The sequence below is a fragment of the Pelmatolapia mariae genome, linkage group LG9 (genome assembly GCF_036321145.2).
Source record: "Pelmatolapia mariae isolate MD_Pm_ZW linkage group LG9, Pm_UMD_F_2, whole genome shotgun sequence".
Lineage (NCBI taxonomy): Eukaryota > Metazoa > Chordata > Actinopteri > Cichliformes > Cichlidae > Pelmatolapia > Pelmatolapia mariae.
The window spans coordinates 12,627,768-12,652,236 of NC_086235.1; the positions used below are offsets into that span (position 1 = coordinate 12,627,768).

Here is a 24,469-nt window from a genome sequence, read left to right on the forward strand (position 1 = left end):
AAGAGGAAAAAACAGTTTTTTTATTTCACAATTTCTAGAAATTGACTTTTGCAACTAATATGGCAGACACATAATAAAAAATCAAACGTACACATAAAGAAAAGGTGAGTTAAAAATAAAGCAATTTTCCCACTGCAATGCCAGATCAATCTGAAGGATAGACGCCATTTAAATATGCTCATATTGATAGGAGTCCATTCATTTAATTAAATAATTCATGTTTTCTTGGATAGTAGGTAGTAAAGTTTTTCAACAGTGATAAGGAATTCAAGATTATTATATTGCCATGCATTCACCAGAAAACAAAAGAAGGCTCCTTAAACTTTTTTGTGTCCACAGGTTAGCTTAGTCAATACCTCAGGAAAATATGGCATTTTTGGAATCAAAGTAATGAAAAACACAAAAACACAGATGTTAAAATCAGTTCAGTCTTTGTAAACAGTCACATAGGACAGTGCTTTACAGCAAGTGCATTTGTTAACTTGTTTGTGTGCTTTTGGATTTATGGCAGCAACAAGGTGGATTAAAGTTGTTTTCCCTGGTGGTCCAATTTTAAAGGCAGAGTGATGTTATACTCAACAGTCTCCACAAGGTGGGCAGTGCTTCTGGGTAATGCAGTCTGTTCCCTGTATGTTCACAGTTTAATGGTCCACAACACTCGAACGCATCCTGAGACAACATCTCTCAGTCCACCGGGGCAGCTGACCACTGTGGCTACCGTGCCGTGACCATCCACAGGCCCAGCGCCACGTTGGCCGCCAGCAGGGCGCTGCCTGCCAGGAGCAGGAAGAAACCAATCAGCTCGCGCTTCTGACGGTCTATTACCACACTGGCCAGCGTGGCCTCCAGCAGAGCGTTCAGCATCCACTGACCATCGAGAGCAAAGCACGGCACAGAGTTGACTACTGCTAATGCGCCAGAGAGGGACACCACATATCTGAGAGGAAGGGCAGCTCAGGAAAGCAAACACAGTAACAGGCAATTATTTAAGTGTCAGTTTAAGCAGCGAGCAATGGAAGCAGAGAAAGTATACTTCTGTCTGCTGGTCAGCTAGCAAACAGTAGCAGTCCATTCTTTACAGTTAACTCAAAAACTCCAATTTGGTTAATTTTCTGAAAGAAATATTCTCTCCTGTTGAGACAGCTCCCAGTTTGGGCTCAGGACACAGACACACTCTCTACTTTAAACTTTCCTTTTTGGTAAATTCCCTTCAGCGGGCCCTGAACAGTCCCATAGTTATGCTACTATAAGCTCTGGCTGGGCTGTTGATGATAAACAGATGATGAACAACCACGACGCTCTACTTTACACTTCCCAAATGCATGCCATTAGTACTTTCCCCTTTGTGGTTTCCCATTATTCCTCTTTACTTTCCCTTAATTCCTCAACCAGTTGCAGTGGCCTCCATGAGGTTGGTTCTGCCAGAACTCTCTTCCTGTGAAAAAGGAGTTCTTGACCATCACCAACTGCTTGTTCACAGGGTGTGATTGTTGGACATTTCTATCTATATTGTAAGGCGGGGTACTCCAACTCCAGTCCTCGAGAGCTACTGTCCTGTAGCTTTTAGATTCATGCTTGTTCCAGGACATCTGAATCAAATGAATGGCTTGTTACCAGGCCTTTGTCAAACTTGAAGCTGAAGAAGCAATTAAACCATTTGATAGGGCTGTGTCGGAGCAGGGATGCATCTAAAAGCTGCAGGACAGCAGCTCTCGAGGACTGGAGTTGGAGAGGGGAATTAAACTATTAATTAAAGATTCATGAGATACATTTTTACATTGCATCTTCTTAACATCTATCATTTAATTCAGCCAAAGCATATCACATCAGTGAGAACCAGTAGAAACAGCATTATCTAGAATATACTCTCAATTAGTTGTTACTTTGGAGTGTCTGTCCATAAAAAAAAAGATAAAGGTATCCACCATGACGTTACATAGTGGTTTGTGCAGTCTGGTGTTTGAACTCTCAAACTAATCATTATGGCCGTTGCCATGTTGGCTTTTTGAAACAGTACATCACAAAGTCAATCTGACTGTGAATCTGAAGGGCACTGCACACTCTTGTCGAACACAAGAAAGGCAAATGAAATAAAATATACTGTATTCTTTACCTTCCTTTTTGACATTAATGGGAACATAACTGGAAAAACAAACAAGATGCTGGATTTGACATGACCTAAAACTAGCAACTCAGTCAGAAATAAACCCATAAACCCAACAGGGATGTGTTTAAGGACACCACAGATCAAGTGTGCAAAAGCCCCCCCCCAATACACGTTAGTACAACTGGACGTCTGACCAAAGGAGTCACCCTCTGGCTTTTTATCATTATGAATGAAGGTTTAAGGCGTGTCTGCATTGACTTCACCTTTTAGAAACCATACAGCATTTTTTTCATAATTAAATTAGCACTGCATGTACACGTGTAAGCAGCGGATATAAAACTATAAAACATATAATTAGATTTTAGGGAAAAAAATCCTACTGAGGAAGAACTGGAAGCTGAAAATGACTAGATGAACAGGTAGCTGCTCACCAGTAGTAATCAGAAAAGCCGGCACGCTACAATCACCTGGTCAAATATGAGCAGTGTTGGTTTTCAAAAGATAACCATTAAACACACATCAACGTTGAATCATCCAAAATGCCTCGAGACCAAAGAGCATGCTTTTAACTTTCAAAGCATTACATAACAAGAAGAAACAACTCACCCTACCCTTACAAATAAAAAGGTGAATTCACATTAACGAGATACAGTTTTAGCCTTCACCGTCATCTTGACATAAACTTAATGACCTTAATGAGGTCATGTTCTTTGCAGCCCAAATAAAAATCGTTTTCAATCAATCTAAGTACCAATCAGCAGTGCCAAGAGATAACTACTTTGTTAAGTAGTCACAAAGAAAAACAGACCTACAAAAATGTAAAAACAGCTTAAAAAGGGTTGAACTGCAATCAGAAATGTGCACAGCAATGCAATTAAGGGCTGCATTCAGGCAATCTTGAAGTGCATCTGGCCTCTTGACTGTGCTGATTAGATGTTAAAAAGGGGTCTTTTATTCAGAAAAAGACATTTAGAATCAAGTAAGATGAAACTTTTATGCTATATAATCCTAAAGGAGGAAACTGAGAACATGCAACGCATGATAAAATGTTGCACTGCATGTTATAATTTTAAGTGACAGAAGAGTAGGGTTCATTCTTCTTACACCCATCCTTTGATTATGACTGTAGTCCCTTTAACCTGAAAGGATACTTGCAGAAGGTTTCTAGGAATACAGGAAGGTCCAGGTGGAGGAATCCAAAGCGGGGGACAAAGTTAGTCAGACTCACTGTGGAAATAAGAAAACACAGGATATATAGGTTCTCAGTTTGATCCACCGAACACTTTATGAATCTTAAATATGAGCTGAGAAAACATCCAGGCTCTTCGTGATTACTCCCTCTGCCTTGCCCAGAGTCAGTTCAACACCTACAGAACACTGTAAACACCAATTACTTGCTTATTACAGTAAATGCAGTTGCTTATTACAAGTTTGAAACTGAAAACACAAGATTTAAACAAATGATATGTTCAACAAACGGTTGCTTCAGCTAATTATGTCCTACATTCACAAATGGAGGTAACATAAGTGTACGTACCTGCATACTGCAGGTGTGGCGGATATCCCACGAACAGCATGTGCGTGTTGGGAGGGTGTGTGACACGGATGAAGCGAGTCTGGTTCTCCAGAGAAGGCGTGACGCAAATGCTGGCAGTGTGGGAATGTGCAGCACAGTCGTCATCTGTATGACACACTCGCGTTCCCGTCACCATCTTACGTACTGGCATGCAGGCGTACTGAAGCCACAGGATTACACACAAAACACACGAAGTAAAAAACTGATTTTCAGTTACTCTATGCAGCCTTTCTCCATGTTAGCTAGCTTCTGTTTCTGCCATTAACACTCATTAATTTTGGTATGGTGTCTTTTTCCATAGAAAGCACGACTGCACAAAACTTTCAGCTTGTATTTCAAACTGTATATCTAATTATTCTTTTCTGTAAATAAGGTTACATAGTGCAACTTATGAAAGCGCCCCCATTTGAGACTGGGAGGAGACACTGGCATTGCAGCTTGAATGCGATGAATAGAGAGCAGCGCAAAATAGAAGATGATTATTTTTGGTGACTGCAACTCAACTCATGACATCCCCTAACACAGACATTTCAGAAATACACCTAGCAGCCACTTTGATAGGTAGAGCTGTTCAGCTACTGGTTAATGCAATTATCTAATTAGCCAATCATATGGCAGAATGGGTAAGAAAGGTGATTTAAGTGTCATGGTTATGGCATGGTTATGGGGTCAGGTGGGCTGGTATGAGTATTTCAGAAACTGCTGATCTACTTGGATTTTCCCACACAACCATCTGTATGACTTTCTGATCTGAAAAAGAGAAAACATCCACTTAGCTGCAGTTCTCTGGGTAAAAATTACATTTTGAGGTCAGAGAAGAATGGCCAGTGTGTTTTGATCTATAGAAAAGGCAAGAGTAACTCAAATAAATACTTAATAGAACCAAAGTATGCAGAAGAGCATACCTTGAAGCACATGGGCAGAAGACCACACAGAGTGCTATTCTTGTCTGCTAGAATTTGCACAGGCTGACCAAAATTGGACAACAGAAGATTGGAAAAGATAGCTCGGTTTGTTCCGCTTAGATGTCTGCTACGTGTATTTTGTTTGGTTTTTTGTAAGTGGAATTTAATTTTTTAGCAAATGCAAACAGAAAGTATTCAATCATAATTTTCTTATTGTGAGCAAACAGCCAGACTCAGAGGTTATCCTTCACACTGCAGGCCTTGAAGCCAAATTTATTTGAATACTGAAAAACCTTTATTAACTTTATTAAGTCCCTTTACAGCAAGCAACATCTTACCCTTTAGGCAGCATTGCAAGTGTCAGGCAAGATTATGTAACAATAAAACAGTGCTGAAAATTAACAGCTGTCATTGGGGGACACTTTTAACTCACCAGAATTTATGAAATAAATGTATCAGAATTCGAACTTTAATTGTTGGTGTTCATGTTCATTTCCTCCAGATGGGGGTTTGGAAAATGCCCCGCAGCCACAAGAACATCAACAAAACCTTAATTTATACAACAGTAACAACATAAGTAGAGATGACAGGGAAGGGGCTTTCCTACACAGAGATTTTTGTGACTTCCACCCAAAGAGGTTTTAGCCGCAAGTGGTTGGGGTTTCATTTACTCTAGCAAAGTTGATCTTTTTGCTCAGCAAATGGTAAAAAACAAAACAACACATATCTGTGTGATATGGAGCACCTAACCCATTGCCTTGAGAGCCAAAGGCCTATTGTACATCAGCAAAAAATCCCAACATACCTATGTTACTGTACACATTCAGGATAATTTACTGTAGAGGTAAGCAGACAAGACAAGAATAAGCCTTAACCGCTGCTGTGTTACCAACATTTGGTGGCACATCAGCCCAGACAGAGCTGTGGGTGGTGACAGGCAAGAAAAAAAAACCCCAGAAAAAAACAGAAAAACATACATTTCAATCTCATTGTCCCAACAGGGGTCATAAAACCAGCTCTCTCATGTAAAGCAGCCCTCGAATGCAGATGCTCAAGCTCTGTCACTATGGGAGCAAAACCAATCACATTTGGGTCACTTCAGCATGTAAGGTCGACAGAGTAATCTTCAATCGCAAGAACAAAACGTATCAGAGGTGGCATAAAAACCCACAGAAGAACTGTGGCTACTCAAGAAAATAAGGCAATAAGAAGAACTGGTGATGTAGACAAAGTGTGCTCACACCAAATGCTAATAAAAATCCTAACTTTACTCGAACAGTGTCAAACTTTTTTCACAGCACCGCAGCTGAAAACTCATGGAAAGTCACACATGGAAATAAAAGGGAAGTGAACAAGGGAAGTAATATAAATATCCTCGACTGTCTAAAAGGTTTTCAGACCTGTTCGTATGACGAACCAGCCACAAAAAGCCCCCACATCTGTCAGTGAGTGTGTGTCACCTCTCTCTCTCTGCTGCTCCTGCCCTGTGGCTTAATGTAAGAGAAGCAGAGGTCTGTCAGGCTGTTGTTGCTGCAGCAGTCCATCGTTCCATCCAGACGCTTGAAAGCTACGGGGGGGGGGGAGAGAAACAGATGGAAAATATAGCACAACTCTGAAAAGAATCTTAAAAATAGATGTTCTGTTAGCAGGTGGACTCGAAATGGATGATTAGATAAAATAACACAATATCACACTATTTATTAGATGACTAAAAAAAGTAATCTGGACTCTTTAAAAGGTCACTGGCTTTACTCTGCATATTAAAAAGCACATTAATCTGGTGTGCTTCAGGCGAAAAACCCCAAAGACTCTGTTCTGCATATCTAATATGACAATAATTACTAATGCCAGAGTAAGATGAGTATCATAAGCAAAACCACCAGTGATAACTTGTTTCAGCTTATTTTCGATAACCATCCAAGATGCAGACTTTGAAAGACAAAGGACCAAAAAAAAAATGACATATTATGTCAATAAAACTTTTAGGACTATAATAGAAAATTAACATTAAGGGCATCTGCTCCTAAATCAAATGTGCCACTTGGGTAAATTCTAGATCACAGAGAAGCAGCAGGAGCTAGGATTGGCCAGCTGTTACACAATTACCTCCCACATGAGTTGACACTTAGCCAATCGGAGCTCCTGTTGCTGCTCTGTAACTGTGACCCCGTTTAATATTTAAGTGGCCCACTGTAGTGATGACAAAACAAGGTCAATTAATCTTTAAATCAAGTGATTAATAAAGCAGTTTAGTAGCTGCCTTTTGAAAGACGTTAATTTATGATGCTATTACAATTTAATACAGTCAAGTCTCCAGGTAGAGGTACTCAGCTGGCTCTTTATTGGAGGCGTACAAAACTATGAAATAATACGGCTTTCTTATGTCTTGATAGAGCAAGTCCGGTGGCCTTGCTGCACAAATTTCTCACCCACCTCGTCCATGAGCCCAGCTGGGCTGCAGGCTGGCGACAGGGACGCAGTATCCTGTCTGTGGTGTGTGAGCGAGGTGAGACAGGCAGCTGGTCCAGTCCTCCACTCCCCTGACGGGACAGTCTTCCAGGCCTGTCACTATGTCCCCAACTGACAGACCCCTGGGACCGTCAGCTGCAGAGCTCTGGACCAAATACACACGCAGACATAAATCTTGATTTAAATGGGCAAAAGGTCACACAAGTGAAATCTGACGGCTTCAGTCCTGCAAGCTTGCAATAGTTGGGAAACTCTGAGAGGGGGCACAGATTGACAAATACAAAAAGCTCTTGAGCAACAGTCACCAACTGTGGCTACACTGCTGCAGCATAAATACGTTAATGAAATAATAAATGATTAAGTCATAAAACTTAAAAAAGTATTTATTGTGGATTTAAGTGTGGAGGATGAGCTGATAAGTCATATGCCTAAGGAAAGAAATCTAGTGGTAATGTAGCTGATACTATTGTGCTGTTTGTCAGATGGCAACGGGGCTGGTTATTATCTCCTTCGGGCTCTGGTCAAACACCTCACTTCACCAGTATCAGCGACACACAGGAACTAGTGACGTTCTGGGTGGTTTTAGTCACCCACTGCAGGGCATTCCTGTTCTGACCGTACAAAGCGTACATTCCAGACTGCAGTGCTTCCAGTTAGCCTTCTATTCCCCCTCTGCAGACGTTTACAAGAACTTAACACATGAATTTAGCCTTGTTTTGCTTTTTCTGACCCTTCTTTCCTGGTTGGAGATTAGTAATAGTCAGTATTCTGGTCATTGTTCAAGTATTTTTAAATGCTGCTACACTGACAAGCAGATAAAGCACCCTACATGGATTTTTAAAGTGGATTAAATGAGCTAATAAAGAGGCACCAGCAGTGGTAAAGAACATATAAAGAGCATAGACTCCAACTACAGACTCGGTTATAACTTTATTTTAATTAACTATTTACTAAAGGGGGATTATGTATTGTTCTGAGTGTGCGCTTTTATTTGTTTCATGCTTTTATTTTTTGTTTCATGACGAAACTGAAGTGTTCTGTCGGAAAAATCAGTAGATGTAAACATACATAAAGGCTCAATTACCCCAAAATAACATTATTGATGATAATATTAGTAGTAGTAATATTATTAAGCTGTTCACCTGATGTACTTCACCTCCAACGGTAAACAGAGGTGTGTTTTGTAGCTTTTCTTATCTTAAATCAACAATCATCATCATCATTGATTGTAATCTGGCTGATGATGTAATAGCATTATGCAGCATTAAAGCAGTGGTTTATTTCAGTGTTTATTTGATTAATTTATGACAATGATATTCCCACCTCAGACAGAAAATAAAACATTCAGCGGGTTTGTTGCTCACAGGCTTCACATCAGTTCAGTTTGGGACAGATGCAGGGCAGCTTTCTGCTAAGCTCAGCTAAAATTAATTCATGTAGAGGTACGAAAAGTAACTTTATGGAAAATGGATTTTCTATCATGTCGACCTACCCCTTTATCTGATATGTGAAACTGAGGCACTGACCTGCACAACCTCTGTGACCAGCGCTCCAGCTCCGGTGGCGTACATGGGAAACAGGAGGAGAGGCAACAGGAAGAGAAAGGCTAACGCTGCCAAACACAGAACAAAGTTGTGCCACACGCCTGGAAAGAGAAGACAAAAAATATTTTTTTTGTTTTTCCTCATTTTAATCTTCATTTGAGTTGTGTAGTTTTGCTTTTTAAACTTTGGTTTAATCACGTTAAAAACAATACTGTCAACAACAAGTCGATCTATAGGTGGAGATGTTCATTTCAGTTCTATGCTGCTGTGGTTTTTCTTCACCCCACAAGCCATCAGCTAGCAACACAGTTAACATAGCACCGAGGAAGCTAACAGTAGGATATTGGCATTTTGGAGGCATTTTACACCAACAGCTGCTGTTTGCACTTACATAAAAAACTTCTGCAAACATACAAACTGTGATCAAAGTAAGCAGACATGACTGAAAAGATCAGACGACTATGCTCACTATCATTTACTTTCATTCTTGTCATGTTCGAGTCTTTACACGTGAAGCTAGTAGGACCCTAGTTTGGTGTAACACCTGTCAGTAAGCTTTTATTACACTTATGTTAACATAAAATGTTGTTGTCACCGCAATTAAATATGATTCCACTCCAGCTGTCTCCTGTCAGCTGCACACCTGCTGCAGTTTGCGGCCTCATGACTCTCACTTTGATCCAAAATAAGATCAGTGAAAATAAATTAGTTGAACAACACAAATACATTATTTTTTCCCCATTGTATTTCTCCTGGACCTGTTTTCATTTATTATTTCACTGTTTAAGTCGAACTTGATGTTTTTTTCCATATATCTATCTCTCTCTATATATATATATATATATACCCAGTCTCTTCCTCACAGTGAGGCATACAGATTATTAATTTAACAGCGTTATTGGATAGGAACTCTGTATTGGCAGACACTCGAAGCCAAAGTCTCCATTTCGAATTGGAAGTGGTGGAAGACAGGTTCACACATTTTCCAGCCAGCTGCTGCAGTAATTACTCCTTCTAAATCAAATCAAGTGGAAATATGACTGTTAAATTGCCTCGGTGTCTGAACTTTACATGGCTATTACTACAAGCTCTTGTATTCGTTTTAACTTCTTACTGTTTTATCTTCAAGGATCACTTACGTAAGTACACATAAAGGGAAGTTTCTGTTTGTCCAATGGTTCAAAGGAAACTGTAGTGCACCTGCTATTTTCTATGAACAAAAATTTAAAATATTGAGGTCAGTGTATGCTCAGTTTCAGACTTTTTTGGGGGGGTGGGGGTAGGTGGGGGGGTGTCTCTTAATTATGTCACTGAGACAGATATCCCATATATGGTCATCACAGCTGTTGCTGAGTGTGCAGATGCCCCACCCACATTAAACCCTTCTGTCAATGGCAAAGTACATGGAAACTGGAGGTTTCAGTTTCACAGCTCATTTCAGACATCTAATGAACTGATAGTGTAAAAATAAGGATTATTTGGTCTACTAATGTTGAAATGCCACTAACAGGACACAAGATGTGAATGTGAATAACAGACCACTGTTTTAAAAAACACATAAAATATTGCAAACCTGACGCAATTTCATTTTCCTTACAAAATTACTCTGCACTAAAAAGACTGGCTAACGAGTGTCTCTCTTTGACCTACAAAAGGAAGAACTCCAAATATAAGAAGAAATACTAATATCTTGCTTAGTCTGCACATCACTTTGTGGACAACAATAGTCTTTTCATCCTTTGCATCCTTCAAAAAGCTTCTACTAAAACATCCTTCGTAACGTGAGGATTGTATGGTAAAGTTTTGCTGCTGCTATAATAACCACCTGCATGTTTGCCACATATTCTGAATGTAGGATCTCGTGCCACAACAGTAACCACTGCTCACTAAAAATAGCAGTCTATACCATCTTAATTATGCAAGAGGACTAAGCCAGTCTCCCAAAAACCACGGGAGGAAACGTCGCATGGCCTGATGAGGTCAAAGCACTCAACGGTATCACTCAAACATAGTGATGGTGACATAGACAGAGGCAGACTCTGTGGTCAGGGGGAAGTTAAAAACATGGTATTTTGAGGAAAAACCTTTTTGACAAAAAAGGGGAAAAAAAGATTTTTAATGTACAGCTGGAAAAATGCACTACATCTTAAAAAAAGTCAATGTCTGCCCCACAGGCAAAAAAGGAAAAGGCTCAAATATTGATATATGCAGTAAACAAACTATTAAAGTTTCAGCACCTATCTCTACAGGAATAAATAATAAACATGTTATGTCTGACAACCCCCCCTTGCATGCAGGGCAATCTCCACTGTGGACAGCGAGAGAAAAAACAATAAACACAGCACGCTATTACGTCACCACCCTCCTAATGGGAAAAGCATCTCTCTCACTTTGTCACGTGAACTGACTGAACGTCTCAGTTTGGCATCTGGAGTCCCCACCAAGTTATTTTCTTCTCAGCAAAGCCTGAGGGAATCTTTTCACTTGATAGGTAAAGACAAAGACGGTTTCACAACAGCTCTTCACTGCCCTCTAAAGGCTGCAAACAGCAAAAGGAAATCCAGCAGTATGAAATTTTGCCAGCTGTACCATCATCTGTATGGAGCTCAGCCTCGACCAGACCAGCGTGACATTTCCAAGGCTGGAAAAATTATTCATAGCGTCACCACACTCTGAATTAAGGTGTGGCTCTGTTTACCTGAGCGCTCTTGTTCTGTTCTACTTTTGCACTTTTACTCCATGTCTTCAATCTATAAAAATGTGGAAATGATTAAGTGCAAAAATAAATTTAAAAAATTAATCCAATTTTCAGTCTTTGACTGAATCATTAAAATTGTATTTTCTCTAATAAAGCAACAAAATATCACAAAGCAGGAAGAATGTCAGAACCTTTTTTTTCTTAAATTATATTTTTACTGCAACAACAGGCCTCATTCCCCCATTTTTATAGCTACAAGCTTTCTTCATTATATTCACAAATGCTTTCATTAAGATAAGGTGATTGGGATTTTTGCATTAAACTGCCTGACAGAATAATTGCTTCAGAATTGACCAAATACAAGTCAGAAGCAATACAAAGACAATAGAATAAATAATCCTATAACACAACATAAAACATCACATGTAGTACAGTATGCATGGCCCAGCTGACAATTTCTCTACATAATGAGTGCATCAACTATATTCAACTGATAATACCTTCATAATTTTACTAATGTAAGCATTTAAATCTGCTAACTTATAATACACATAGCCAGACCTTTGTATTGATAAGGCTATTACTCATGTATAGTACTGGGCAGGTGTCACCTTGTTGTCCAAGTTTTTTGTTTTTTCTTTTTTGGGGGGGGGGGGGGGGGGGGGGGGGGGGGGGGGGTTAAGCCACTGGCTGCTATTTTTACTCATTTTCAATCCAGTCCTTGTACTGGACCATTTCCAGGAGAATCTTATTTAATAGTTTGTATTTTAAATTTCATAAGCCATTTAACACTGACCTGTGAATAATTCAAGCACAAAAAAGGGCATCTAATTCAAGTGATGAACCCTTTCCATTTATACATATCAGACAATTTAGCAAAGAACCCACTTTAAATTGTATCACCTCTAGTTGTAAATTGTATCACCTTCAGCCTAGGTGATTCCCAAAGAACTACTAGCTGAAAACTTAGCATCTCTCAGCACTGTGTGAATCATGGTTGATTCCCATACTGTTCAATTCAATTCAATTTGAATTCAGTTTGATTTATACACCACCAAATCACAACAACAGTCGCCTCAAGGCGCTTTATATTGTAAGGTAGACCCTATAATAATACATACAGAGAAAAACCCAACAATCATATGATCCCCCTACTAGCAAGCATTTTGGCGACAGTGAGAAGAAACCTTTTAACAGGAAGAAACCTCTGGTTGTGGTGTTTGCCAAAGCCTCATCAGAAATGGTTTCAGTGGAAAGTTGGCTGTGATGAAGGTATTCTTAAGTTAACAAAGAGAAAAGGTGAGGTCTGCCAAAGTATACAAGAACTGGACTGAAAATCGGCAGCAACAGATTTAATGAAGTGATGAATCTAAATTCAGAAATTATTGGTTCAAAATTCAAACTTGTTATCAACATGTGCGCGGGGACATAATAGTGAGTATCTGAAGCCATCACTAAAACACGGTGGAGACTCGGTCATAGTTTGGGGCTGCATTTCAGCCAGTGATGTCAGAGATCTTGTCAAAATTGATGAACACAGAAAGAAACCAGCAGATTTTGAAGCACCATGCAAAACCATCTGAAAAATCATCTGCCTGGCAGTGCATTATGATGGAGGGAATGCGATACCTTAGGCCCGAGTAACATAGACCTAGACACCAGTCAACAACGAGGTGGATGAGTGGCTGCTGGAGGTTGGCTTGCTGTCATTGGGTGACACTGGTCACAGACAGGTATACGGTTGCTTGCAGATTGCTGTGGCCGCCCGCCGTTTGCACAGAAGATGCTGACTCCTCTGCAAACACTTTACTACCAAGAGGTATTAAAACTAAAGCGCAATACAAACTGCAAACTAAGAACATTTGCCTTCAAACTGAAAGTTTCGCCTCTCTACTGAAAATAACACGTTTAAATAAACTTTTACTTTGAAGGCAAATGGTTGAGAGTAGTTGGCAAGTGTTTGCAGACTAGTCAGCATCTTTCATACAAACTAAAGTCAACCAAAGCAATCTGCTAGCAACCGTACACCTGTTTTTGACCAATTTCACTTAGCAGCAAGCAACCTCCAGCAACCACTCATCAAACAGACCTGTGGTTACTCCAAGTCTCACTGATTGGCCTCTTGGTGCATGACTGTGGCTTAAAAAAAAAAATCTATTTCACAGAGATTGCCAGCAACCACTTGCAACTACTTTGGGAATACTCACTTTTCCCTAGTAACCAGTGGTTACCAAGCAGTCAACAACCAGACTCTAGGCCTGTATGACCAGAGCCTTAACAAGTCCACATTAATCCTTTCATACTTTCTGTAAGGGGGCATGGGTATACATTATCAAAGTGCAAAAGATGCTGCACTCATAACTTCTGCTTTGCAAGAATATAAAGAGCAACACCTACAAGTTGTATGCAGAAAAACTTCTAATGTTTATCTATTGTGTTTTGTTTTTTGGTTTTCATTGTGGTCATGTGAATTGTGTTAATTTGGCAATCAAGTTCAAGTCTCTGCTTGATGTTTAATTTATGTTTCATATAACAGTTCTGCTGTAATTCTTACAGCATGGGGGAATTTCCAAACTGACTACTTGACTATTTTCTAATGAAACTGCACTTTTCTTCCAAATCAGACCACACACAGAAAATACTCAGGCTTTAAGCAGCTCCCTCTGATGATCTGCGATGGCAGACATCAGTCACATTCATGCGAGAATGACTGCCAGCTTACCATTCAATTCATTAAGCTCTAATTTTCTTAATTGCAGAGTGAAATGATTTGATGCGATGCAGCTGTCTGCTGCTTAGCAATAAACTCCTCAGAGTGACCTTTGCTGGCAAAACAACATGCTTGTAATAATTGTGATTAATAGCTGGAAACACAATCAGGCTGCCGTAAGGAGCTATCAGCACATCTCAGGATAAAAAGTCTTACCGGCACAGAAGATGCGGAGCTGCTGAGTCGGTGATATGAGGTTGAGGTGTGTGGTGAAGAGGTCCACAAATGCACCAGGATAAACTACGAACACAAACATCCCAAATCCATTCACTCGCACTTGCTCCCTGCGTAGGAACAGAAATAAAAAAAACAAAGAAATATTAGATTTTAAAGGGAAACAGACTATATGAGGGGTTTCAAACATACAGCCTGAGGGCCGGAACAGAAGGAAGATAAAGGAGGTCACCATTTTTGGATTCTTATCATGACCTAGAAGACAAGGAGCCATGCCAAAGCTTTCTTTCAGCTATGATGGAAATGTTTCTTTGCAGACTACCAGAAAGTGAAAGAAGAGACACTGGAATCCCACTTATTTTATTTATTTCAGCCTTGCCATCATGGATCGGATTGATTCAATACAAATGAAAATATTCCAACAGTACTTGTATTTCTTTATACATACAGCGTATTATAAAGTGGTTTTACTGGTCTAGCCCTGTAGCAGTTGCTGGCAATTGCTGGCGTGCCAGCCAGATTTACAATCTGACACCCTACAAAGGAACTTGCCCCGAGGCCAGTCTCTACAATTGTATACACAAAACCGGTGAGCTCAGAAGGCAGAGAAGGTCACCTACTAATCGGAAGTTTTGTGGTTTGATCCAGTCTGCATGTCAAAGTATCCATGGGCAATATATTGAACCACAGGTTGCTCTCTGATGTGTTGATTGGAGTGTCATGTATGTGAATCTTCAACAGAAAGCGCTTAGGTATAGAAAAAAAAGTCCTTGTATAAATGGGTGCGAATAAGTGCACAAGGCAAGCTGTATAAAGCACTTTGAGTGCTCAAGTGAAGTAGAAAAGCACTATATAAGACCAAGTCCTTTTATCATTTACCATAAAAGCCCACAACATACAAAAGAACAGCAAATACACAGAAAACAGTGCACTTCAAGAAAGCACTTACACTGTAATTACAATAACAGCGCAAAATATTGCACTATTCATTCAATTTTCACCTAGAGTCAAATGTTCAGGCCAATTTTTGGTCCTTGAATTTAACAGAGGGTAAACTCTTCTGCTAAGAGAGAATCTTTGTTAACAGCTGGTACTCCAACAACTGAAGTGGTGGAAGCTCCTGGAACTGAAACGCTGGGCAGTTTCCAGGTTTTGGGCACAGTAAAGGAAAATCTTCAAAAGCCAAGGTATGACAGAGACCTAAGAAATGGCAGACTTAATTTACGCTGTCAAGAGTTGATAGACTGGTGACAAGCATATGACAGACTGGACCACTTCCTTATGGGAGTCACATGGTAAGAATGCATGATTTCTTTTTTAAAGGCTTGTAATTAGGTGTTTTAGGGGGCACATGACATACCATGGATGTGCACATGAGATAGGGCACACCTATAGAAAAAGGGCGAAGAGCAGAGCTCATGTGAGATCAAACTGGGCTGTGCTGCCCTCAAACTCAAATGACACACCCGACTCCACTAAACGTATAAGAAGTCTTGAGATCATTTAGACAAACACACTATAGTGTCTGTGAATATTTAGAGGAAAACATGGATGTAGCTTCTGGGAAGTGTGGAGGTACCTTAAACCTTCAAATAGAAAGCAAGGGGAAACATCTGGCTCCAAGCAGAAGTCGGACTGTATAAGAGGCTATGGGAAAATCTATTCTGGCGCTCACTGGATATTTGACCTCAGTAAACATTTTGCTAGTAATTTCATGAATATAATTTTTTTTTTTAGATTATGTGGTTATTAACTGATATGTAATTAAATCGGCGTGTACTTAGGGCAGAGCCAATGTGCAGTAAGGGAACGTTATTCGCCTCAGGTGTGCAGCAGCACTTGGGGTTACTAAATACAGCTGCAATATACAGGGTTCATCAAAAAGAACCATCCAATTTCAAAAGGCTATATTTGTTAAAGTAACGGACATAAAACCTTGAATTACATTTTAAAATACATGGCTGAATATAATGTTTTATATACAAAACTTGCAATTTTCACAATTGCTCAGCATGTCCCTTTCTAGACACACAGCATATGTCCATATGATAGTCAAACTCGTCACATGCTTTTGAGAGCATCTCTGGAACCACTGCTGTTGTTATGCTACCTACCAGCAACCACATGAAACTCATGGATCCCCTCTTCGTAACAACGCATCTTTCGATTGTTACAGGCAGCACTTTGAAATCAAACAACTCTTTTTGATACACCCAGTATATATTGCACCGAAAGTTAAGAATTAATTGTTAATTTAGTGCATCAGAATTTACAATAAACATCCTTTAAAAAAAAAATCAAAACAATCTTTTGGTGTGGTGGAAACAAGTACAAAAACTAGTAGTTTTTGTACTTGTCAAAAACTTCTCAAGCCACATACTCCTGCTAGAACACTTAGATCTGCTACTTAACTACTTCTGACGCAACCTAGATCTTGGCTGAAGTCCCGGAGTGACCGTGCGTTTGCTCTGGCTGCCCCGGTACTGTGGAATACCCTACCTCTTGATATCCGCGCATCTGATTCTGTAGCACTGTTTAAATCATGACTAAAAACCCACTTATTCAATCTTGCCTTTTCCTCTAGTTAACATTTCTTTTATGATTTTTATATTATGCACTTTTATGCTCATTTAATTCCTTGTTTGTTCTGTATCTGTTGCTTTCCTATGTATCAGTGACAGCTATCTGCTTGCATGCCTAGTACTTGCTTTGGTCCCATTTCTGTTATCTTCTTTTTATTCTCTATGTTACTTGTTAAGCACCTTGACATACCCTTGGTTTTTAAGTGTGCTTTATAAATAAAGTTTATTATTATATTATTATTATTATAATAGTTTTGGCTCCCTTGAACCCCTGTTTGATTGAATCAAGATACTGACTTGACTGTTTATGGATGTACATATTTTTCAAATGTTAATTCTTTTCCTATATTTGTCATAAATACATACACCACTGTACTTGAAACCTAGCCCCCTACTGCCTTCATGTTTATCTGGACACAAGCTGTATCCTCTATTAAAATGATTGCAACCCTTTTGAGAAAAAAAATCCTCCAGCAGAGGTTAATCTCAGTCTCACAGACTGGATCCACATGAAAGATGTCTTTGAGGCTCTTCACTTAAAAAGCACTTGTCTGAAATCGGTGGCTTTGTGAAAAATAGGATGATGCAGCAGTTCAGAGGGGTCATCTCATCTGGACCATGTGCTATGCACACTAATTCATTAGTTTTGATTTGCACAATCCACCTAATCATTAACTGTAATCAGAACCAATGCACCATTAAATAAAAATCAGGAATGAATTAAAGTGATTTTTTGGGGCTCATTAAAATCACACAAAGTGAGCAAGTAATACAACGCCCAATTAAAGGAAATTATCAGCAACTTGTGGTTTTGAATTTGACATCAAAACATGAGATTAATACAAAAAACAAATTTAATTTCCACTGTAACTGGACAGCCTAAGCCACTCTAATTTTATCAAACCGGTGTTTTAAGGTCAAATTTAAATACTAAAGTAGCAGAAACACATTCTACTTAAAGCAGAATAAAAGGCAAAGGGCTCTATATTTGGCTCATGTCTGCAGGCAGATTGTCCCATCTTTAACAATCCTTTATCTCTGATTCAGATAAATCCTTTATCTTAATTCCAAAAGGTTATCAAGGGACAAGATTATAAATCAGGCTCCTCTCCTGTGGAACCAGCTCCCAGTTTGGCTTCAAGAGACAGACGTCCTCTCTACTTTTAAGACCAGGCTTCAAACGTTTTGAGCAGAAGTCTGACATACATTTACAATGTCCTCCTTGCAAACACACTTGTAGTATTAGAGTCTTTGTATTCTTTCACCTTTCTGGAGTTTAATATGTGATCCACCCCCAAAACAAATGCTCTTCATCATGATGGATTCATGCTGGATGCTATGTTGACACACTGCAATGTGGAGTGGTGTGGTTATTACCTCAGTGCTGCCACAGCGTGGCCCAGCTCATGTATTACTCCACTGAGCAGCAGGGCGATGAAGAAGTAGGCCAGCTGGCTAGTGGGTAGATTAACGCCGGGGACCTAAAGATGCACCAGAGACGAAAAAAAAAAAGAAACTGACTAAGATATGAACATAAAACATAATTCACAGAGTTAAAAATCAGCATTTGTGGTTAGTTTTATCCTAAAAATGAAGAGCCAATTTAACCACAGTGTAACATCTTCCCAAATAAAAACCCTAATTTGTATCACCACATTTAATTTTGGGGGGTTCTTCACGTTAATTGCTTGGTGTTTTGCTGAAGCTTGTGATTTTCTGCATTTTTTCTCCTTCTGACTGCATTTTTTTTTCTTCTCCAGGCTGAATTCTTGGATGGCCCACTAATAGCTTCCCATGAATCACCTACAGAGCTCCACTGGGGATAGGGCTCACATTAATGCACGGTTATTTGACACCATAATGAATAAAAAGTGAACAGGGAAACACTTCTGAAAAGCAGGGGTCTTTTTTTTTCCATGGCACGGACATTTGAATTTCACACGCTTATGATCAATTCTGAAGGATGTTTTTATCCAATTACACACAGAAAAGAGACACAAAAGCTTACAGATTTAAATCTGATGAATACTTGCCATTTTCATTCAGCTGATGTAACTCATTTATAGAAATCTCATTAAAGTCAACCTACCACCACCTGCAGGGTCTGTTGATCTCCAATCCGTGGGTTGTCTGTGGTCATCTGAGCAATGGTCTGCTGCAGAGTTCTTATCAGCAGCACCACTGAGCCCAACATGGCAGCGATACCAAACACCAGACCACTGTTGAACCTGGGAAACACAGATGGGATGCAAATTCAACAAGTGCAATTTTTTCACATTTATAAATGTTCATAAACTAAGGATTATTAAAGCTACACAACGGAAAAAACATCTGGAATTGAGAAACTCAGAAATGCCACACCAAGTCAGTTCCACACTAAGAGTATTATTTTTAAAAACAGTCACTACTACCACAAGTCATCTACTATAAATCCACAAGTTTGGGGGTGTTAGCATAAAAAAAAATATGAATCAATAAAACAAATATGTAAAAACTGGCCTGTCCTTCAGGTTCCTTCCCAAATTGTGTCATGGGAAAACAACTTCTTGACCAGACACAGATAGAGTTAGGACCTTTACCTTTGAGAGTAAAGTTTAAATCCTACATTCCAGTCCAAATCCTGACCGGACCTCATCGCCTACAAACAGTCCAGAATGCTGCTGTGAGGCTTTTCATCACGTCCTCCCAATGGTCCTGGCTTTACATTGGCTTCGAATTAAAGCTTAGGATTCAAATCAAAATTCGTTCAAATCTCTGACAGTCAGATGCCTTCTCTATATTAGTCAGCCTTTAAATCCATATGTAACTAGCAAGACAGTACAGTTTACTGTTCAGTGCTGCTAGCTGTCCCACGGTCCAGGTTAAGGAAGAAAGGAGCTTTTGAGGTTGGGGCTCTGTGGACATTTCTGATACCTTTAAGGGAAGCTTAAGACCAGCTTTTATCCCTATTTTAATTTTTTTCCATCATTGTCTTCATCTTGCTGTGAAGAGCTATGTGATGTTATGTTATTGAGAAGTGCTTTGTAAATGAATGTTACTTACTTGCTTACTAAAAAGTCAAAAATCGACTTACTTTCAGCATGTATGATGCATGTCTATCTGTCCGTTTAGTCTTTAGAAAGAGAGAGGACATCTGCAGGAGGAAAGATGTCTGCTAACATCTTAAGCTATTTATTTTTTACATTTGCTGCAGACTTTTGCTTTTAAGGCTCGGTTGTCATACGGCTGGTTATAGGAAGTCAGTGCAGACTCAGTTTGCAATTAAAATGTAATCCTCTAAAATTTCCTTTTCTTCCAGGAAACAAATTATGTCCAGTGAAAGTAAGTAAAGAGCTTCTCTGAATCCATTTACTGCAGAAAAGACGTTTTTAGAAATGTTATTTAATTGCCAAATGCTTTTATGATGGAAAAGGAAGGTTGAGGAAAGCTTTTAGCCAAACCATCAAGTATCAAAGTCAAAAGTAACACTTTTGTACTTAAAGGAACAGCGCCTCATTTACAAGAAAAAAAAAAAAAGTATAATTTTATTGTAACTGAAGTGGAAGGAAGCAGGAATCTGAAGGTGTGGAAAAACAAGGTTTATGGAGGGAAATTAGTCTCAAAATGTTTTACAAACATGTGTGATATGATCCATAAGCATAAACTAACTTGCAAATGTACTCATTTATTTGTGTGTATACTGAGCACTCACAAATGTGTGCTCCAATCCACGCACAAATACAGAACAATTTGCACATGCATAAAACTATTTTACAAACATCCATCCATCCATTCGCTTCCGCTTATCCTTTTCAGGGTCGCGGGGGGCGCTGGAGCCTATCCCAGCTGTCTTAGGGAGAGAGGCGGGGTACACCCTGGACAGGTCGCAGGTCTGTCGCAGGGCTAACATACAGGGACAGACAACCAATTTGTATTAACCAATTAACCTATCCCCACTAACTGCATGTCTTTGGACAGTGGGAGGAAGCCGGAGTACCTGGAGGGAACCCTTCAATCTGCCAGCTTCACACAGATCTACAAATATAAGCTGCATTTAAGTGCAAGTGGAAAACTGGGATATGTAGGGTTCTTGTGGATTCCTATGCTTCTCAAATAAAGCAGACATTTTTTTTTCTAAATAAACAAAACAGCTCATCAGCCCTCGACTAGAAAATCTACATTTATCCACCATGGATGCCACATAGCAGCCTAGATGTAGTTATGCCAGGTAAATCTGATTATATCAGCATTCAAAATATACAAGAATAAACTCAGCAGCAACATCTTATTTGAATCACACTTTGACTTTCACTGGTGACTGTATCTGTAACTTGTAAATGTATGTTTTGTAGTCGAGGAGTGATGGGCTGTTATGTTTATTCAGGAAAAAAACAAAAAAAATAAAAACAAAAACAAAACGTTTTATTTGAAAAACACATGAGGAAGCTCAGATGTCCCGGTTTTCCACTAGCACCTGAATCAAATCATTTGTACACATTTGTAAATGTTAGTTTAGGCTTGTGTGTCACAACATACACATTTTCTACCATTTTTGAGACTAACTGCACTTGATTAAAGTTCAGAAAGACTACAGGAACAGCTGAGTGGATTATATATACAGAAACCGTACCACACGTAAAGAGCCCGGGGGTTGATGCGGGCGCAGTATGCAAATAGTCGGTTGAACATGGTGGTTTGCCATCTCACGTGAAAAGGAGACAACATCAGGCCACGACTGGCGAGCCACGACTCATAGCTGATCCGATGCGTCACCGACGACTGCAGGACAGAGACAAAGTCAGCGCACGAGCACATCCACATTTAGAAAGCACATCTAACTGGAGTTATTCTTCTGTAAGAGCTTATAGTGTCCACATATTTCCAATGTCCGGACCTCAATAACCTGTAAACAGAAAAGGTTCTGCATATTGAAACCCCCAATCAGAAGGAGAATTTTACACTATTTATCTCTAACTTTATATAAGCTACAAGGGGTTACAATGTTAAAAGTTGCCCACCGATGCATGTAATGATAAAAGCAGCCAAATGCTTAATCACTGTAAGAAAAGGAAAAGCAAGTCGAGGGAGGAGGACCGACTGAAATAGTTTACACACAAAACAGCTCAGAATTGAGGCCGCAGACTGCCTCTAACTTAATAGGAAATAAGGTTTTTATGTTTTATAAATAACACGACGGCTTCTCAAATCTGAAACTGGGATTTAAACTCCACTGAACATTAAAATTGCTTTCGCAGTGATATTTAAAGGCTTTCACAGTCTTCATTAACTCATCTGTACACTGTTCAAAATGCAGCTGAAATTGAGCAGATGACCCCACAAAGATTTAACCAAATCTTTGTGGGGTCGTATGTAAGTATTTAGTGTCTGTATGTATACTTTCGACCCAGTGTCGAGTCAAGAAAATCCTAAATAAATTCAATCTTGCTCACCCAGTTATTGTTTTTAAGTCAAAATATATGACTAATAGCTGGGATAGGATCCAGCAGGCCTGCAACACTAATTAGGATAGCCAGTTAATGAAAACTAATAAGTGGACGGATGGCCTAATGGATGTCTCAGTTTTTAAAAAATAGGTTAATAACAAATTTTCTTTCTTTTTCCTCACTAATCCTTGAATGTGCTTCCACACTAATAATGCTATAATTATACCCTGCTGTTTTTATTGTGAATAGCAATTTCCTCTTTGTTTGTACCTGATTTTAATATCTTTTTGCACTGCACCTTTGGACTCTTCCTTGTTTACTTGTGTTTTGTTGTGTAATTCCACGACATTTTAAGGGTTAGAGAGCAGATCTCTAGGTTGCCAGGTTTTCCAGGATACATGGAAATCCTGAGTTATACTCTATACTATATACTACTGCAGGTACTCGCTTATAGTTTACTCTGATAGCATTTAAAGACAGACAGGGTCTTATATTTCCCACATTTTCTGCTCACTTTAAGCATTAAACGCATCTCATGCACAGACATTGTGAAGTAATGGCCGTAATGTGTTTAATAGCGGGGTTTCCAGCGGTTCCAGGGCTGCTGTGGCCTGTTTACACGAGTGTCCACAGCTCAAACCTCTTCTAATGTTAAATCCATTCACGTGCGTCAGCTGACAGACTGCTGAGCAGGAAGAAAAACAAAAACAAAAAGGCAAATATTCACCCTGAGCAGCGTGTCCGCCAGATAGACGGCACACCAGCCTGCCATCACAAACACCAGCAGGGACACGGGAATCATGGTGCAGCCGTTACAGGACTCCACACCGCGCCGCCTTCATCACTCCCTCTACCCGCCGTTTGTCACGCAGCTGGCCGCCGTCATTAGCGTCCAACGCTGCCATAAAATGCCGTCACTTATGGTGAACTGCAAACAGACAGAAAGGTTTAATTTCACGAATGCCGTGAATCGGAAGAAGTGTCAGCACTGCGAGACAAACCTCCGGCGTCTTCTTCTTCGTCGACGCTTTCTTTTGTCCCTGCCGATATTGCGCCATCAGGTGTTCAACTGCAACATCTCACTTTTCATTTTGGGTAGTTTTTACAAATTATTAATTTAAAAAAATTAAAACAAAAATAATTACATTTGCAGTAAAAAATAAAAAGTATTTTGAAAAATTCACAAATTCTAACTAATAGTAAAGAAGTAAAAATATAATTATTTTACTTACATATAAAAAGAAATACATTAAATGGCAGAAATTGATAGAGAGAATTTTTTTGATGTAAATGTTAAAAAAAAATTGGCAGAGAAATATTCTGCCTTCAAAAAGGAGTTGAAAAGGGTGAAATCAATAATTTAAAGCAGTACTTAGCATTAATTTGCTTTATCATATCAAACCCCTCTTAAATGAACCCTAACATTACTTTATTTCACTTTAATTCAACATTTGTTTTATTTTCCTTATAAAGACACCTGTGCCTAAAAATGTTTTCAGTGGCAAATAATGCATTTCACTGTTTGTTTGTTTTCCTGCTATTGCTTCAATAAAATACATTATTTGACATTATTTATACTTATGCTTTTCTGTCATTGTGTCTAACTCTTAGAAAGCTTGGCAAAAGAAACTCTAGAGGTGCACATGAAAATATCTGTAACCCTAAAAATGGAGAATTGCATAATCAGTTGGCTCAGCTGCAGACACAAAAATGAAAGTTTGTTTTTGGATATTAGATTTCATCCTGCCAAAAGGTCAATGGGGGTAAAAGGAAACCAATAAATGTGGATTGCCAGAGTCAGGAGCAACAAGAAAATAAGCTCCCAGTCTGACTCATTAAGCCATAAATGTGACCAAGGGAACATAAAACTGCTTGTGGATAAGGGCCAGCATGTTGCTGTGCATCAGTTCCTACAGAGCCTTCAGCCTTTTAGAATAACTGTGTTATTTGAGCTTCATGAGGACACAGCTGCAGATGAAAACTGTCTATTTGGGTGCAATAAACCCCCCTCTAAAAGGTTAAACCCCAATTTCAGTTTACCTCCTCCTTTATGAGGTTTTACTCTTAAAGTAAGTAATATCAAACTTAGCCACAGCCACATTCATCTCCTTTTAGGCCCTGCGGCAACAGTTTGTGGTTGTGCGCTTAGTGATACCGATTATACACACCATGATGTATTTATTTTATCCACAGACAGGAAGATTAAATTGTTTGTAAAGCT

General features: G+C 39.3%; 1 protein-coding gene across 2 annotated transcripts; it reads right to left on the minus strand.

The window, feature by feature from the left end:
• Window positions 1-23,285, minus strand: mbtps2 (membrane-bound transcription factor peptidase, site 2). Of its 2 annotated transcripts, XM_063484305.1 has the most exons (12): window positions 23,250-23,285; window positions 22,976-23,176; window positions 21,435-21,583; window positions 18,915-19,053; window positions 18,203-18,306; window positions 14,226-14,353; window positions 8,584-8,702; window positions 7,022-7,202; window positions 6,049-6,155; window positions 3,645-3,843; window positions 3,259-3,334; window positions 1-937 (listed from the first exon to the last, which is right to left on the minus strand). In XM_063484305.1, the coding sequence occupies exons 2-12, from the start codon at window positions 23,048-23,050 to the stop codon at window positions 715-717; spliced, it is 1,500 nt and encodes a 499-aa protein (XP_063340375.1). In that variant the 5' UTR covers window positions 23,051-23,176; window positions 23,250-23,285; the 3' UTR covers window positions 1-714. The 2 variants fall into 2 exon arrangements, with proteins under 2 accessions (XP_063340375.1, XP_063340373.1); XM_063484303.1 differs by lacking the exon at window positions 23,250-23,285 and having other exon boundaries at window positions 22,976-23,243.
• Between the last annotated feature and the right edge of the window lie 1,184 nt (window positions 23,286-24,469).

Excerpts from the sequence above, each read along its gene's own strand:
- mbtps2 (XM_063484305.1), bottom strand. The coding sequence starts at position 23,050 with ATGATTCCCGTGTCCCTGCTGGTGTTTGTGATGGCAGGCTGGTGTGCC. Across the intron at positions 19,054-21,434 it reads CCCCGGGCTCTTTACGTGTG|GTTCAACAGTGGTCTGGTGT; the intron begins GTACGGTTTCTG and ends TGTGTTTCCCAG. Across the intron at positions 7,203-8,583 it reads TGGTCACAGAGGTTGTGCAG|AGCTCTGCAGCTGACGGTCC; the intron begins GTCAGTGCCTCA and ends TATTTGGTCCAG.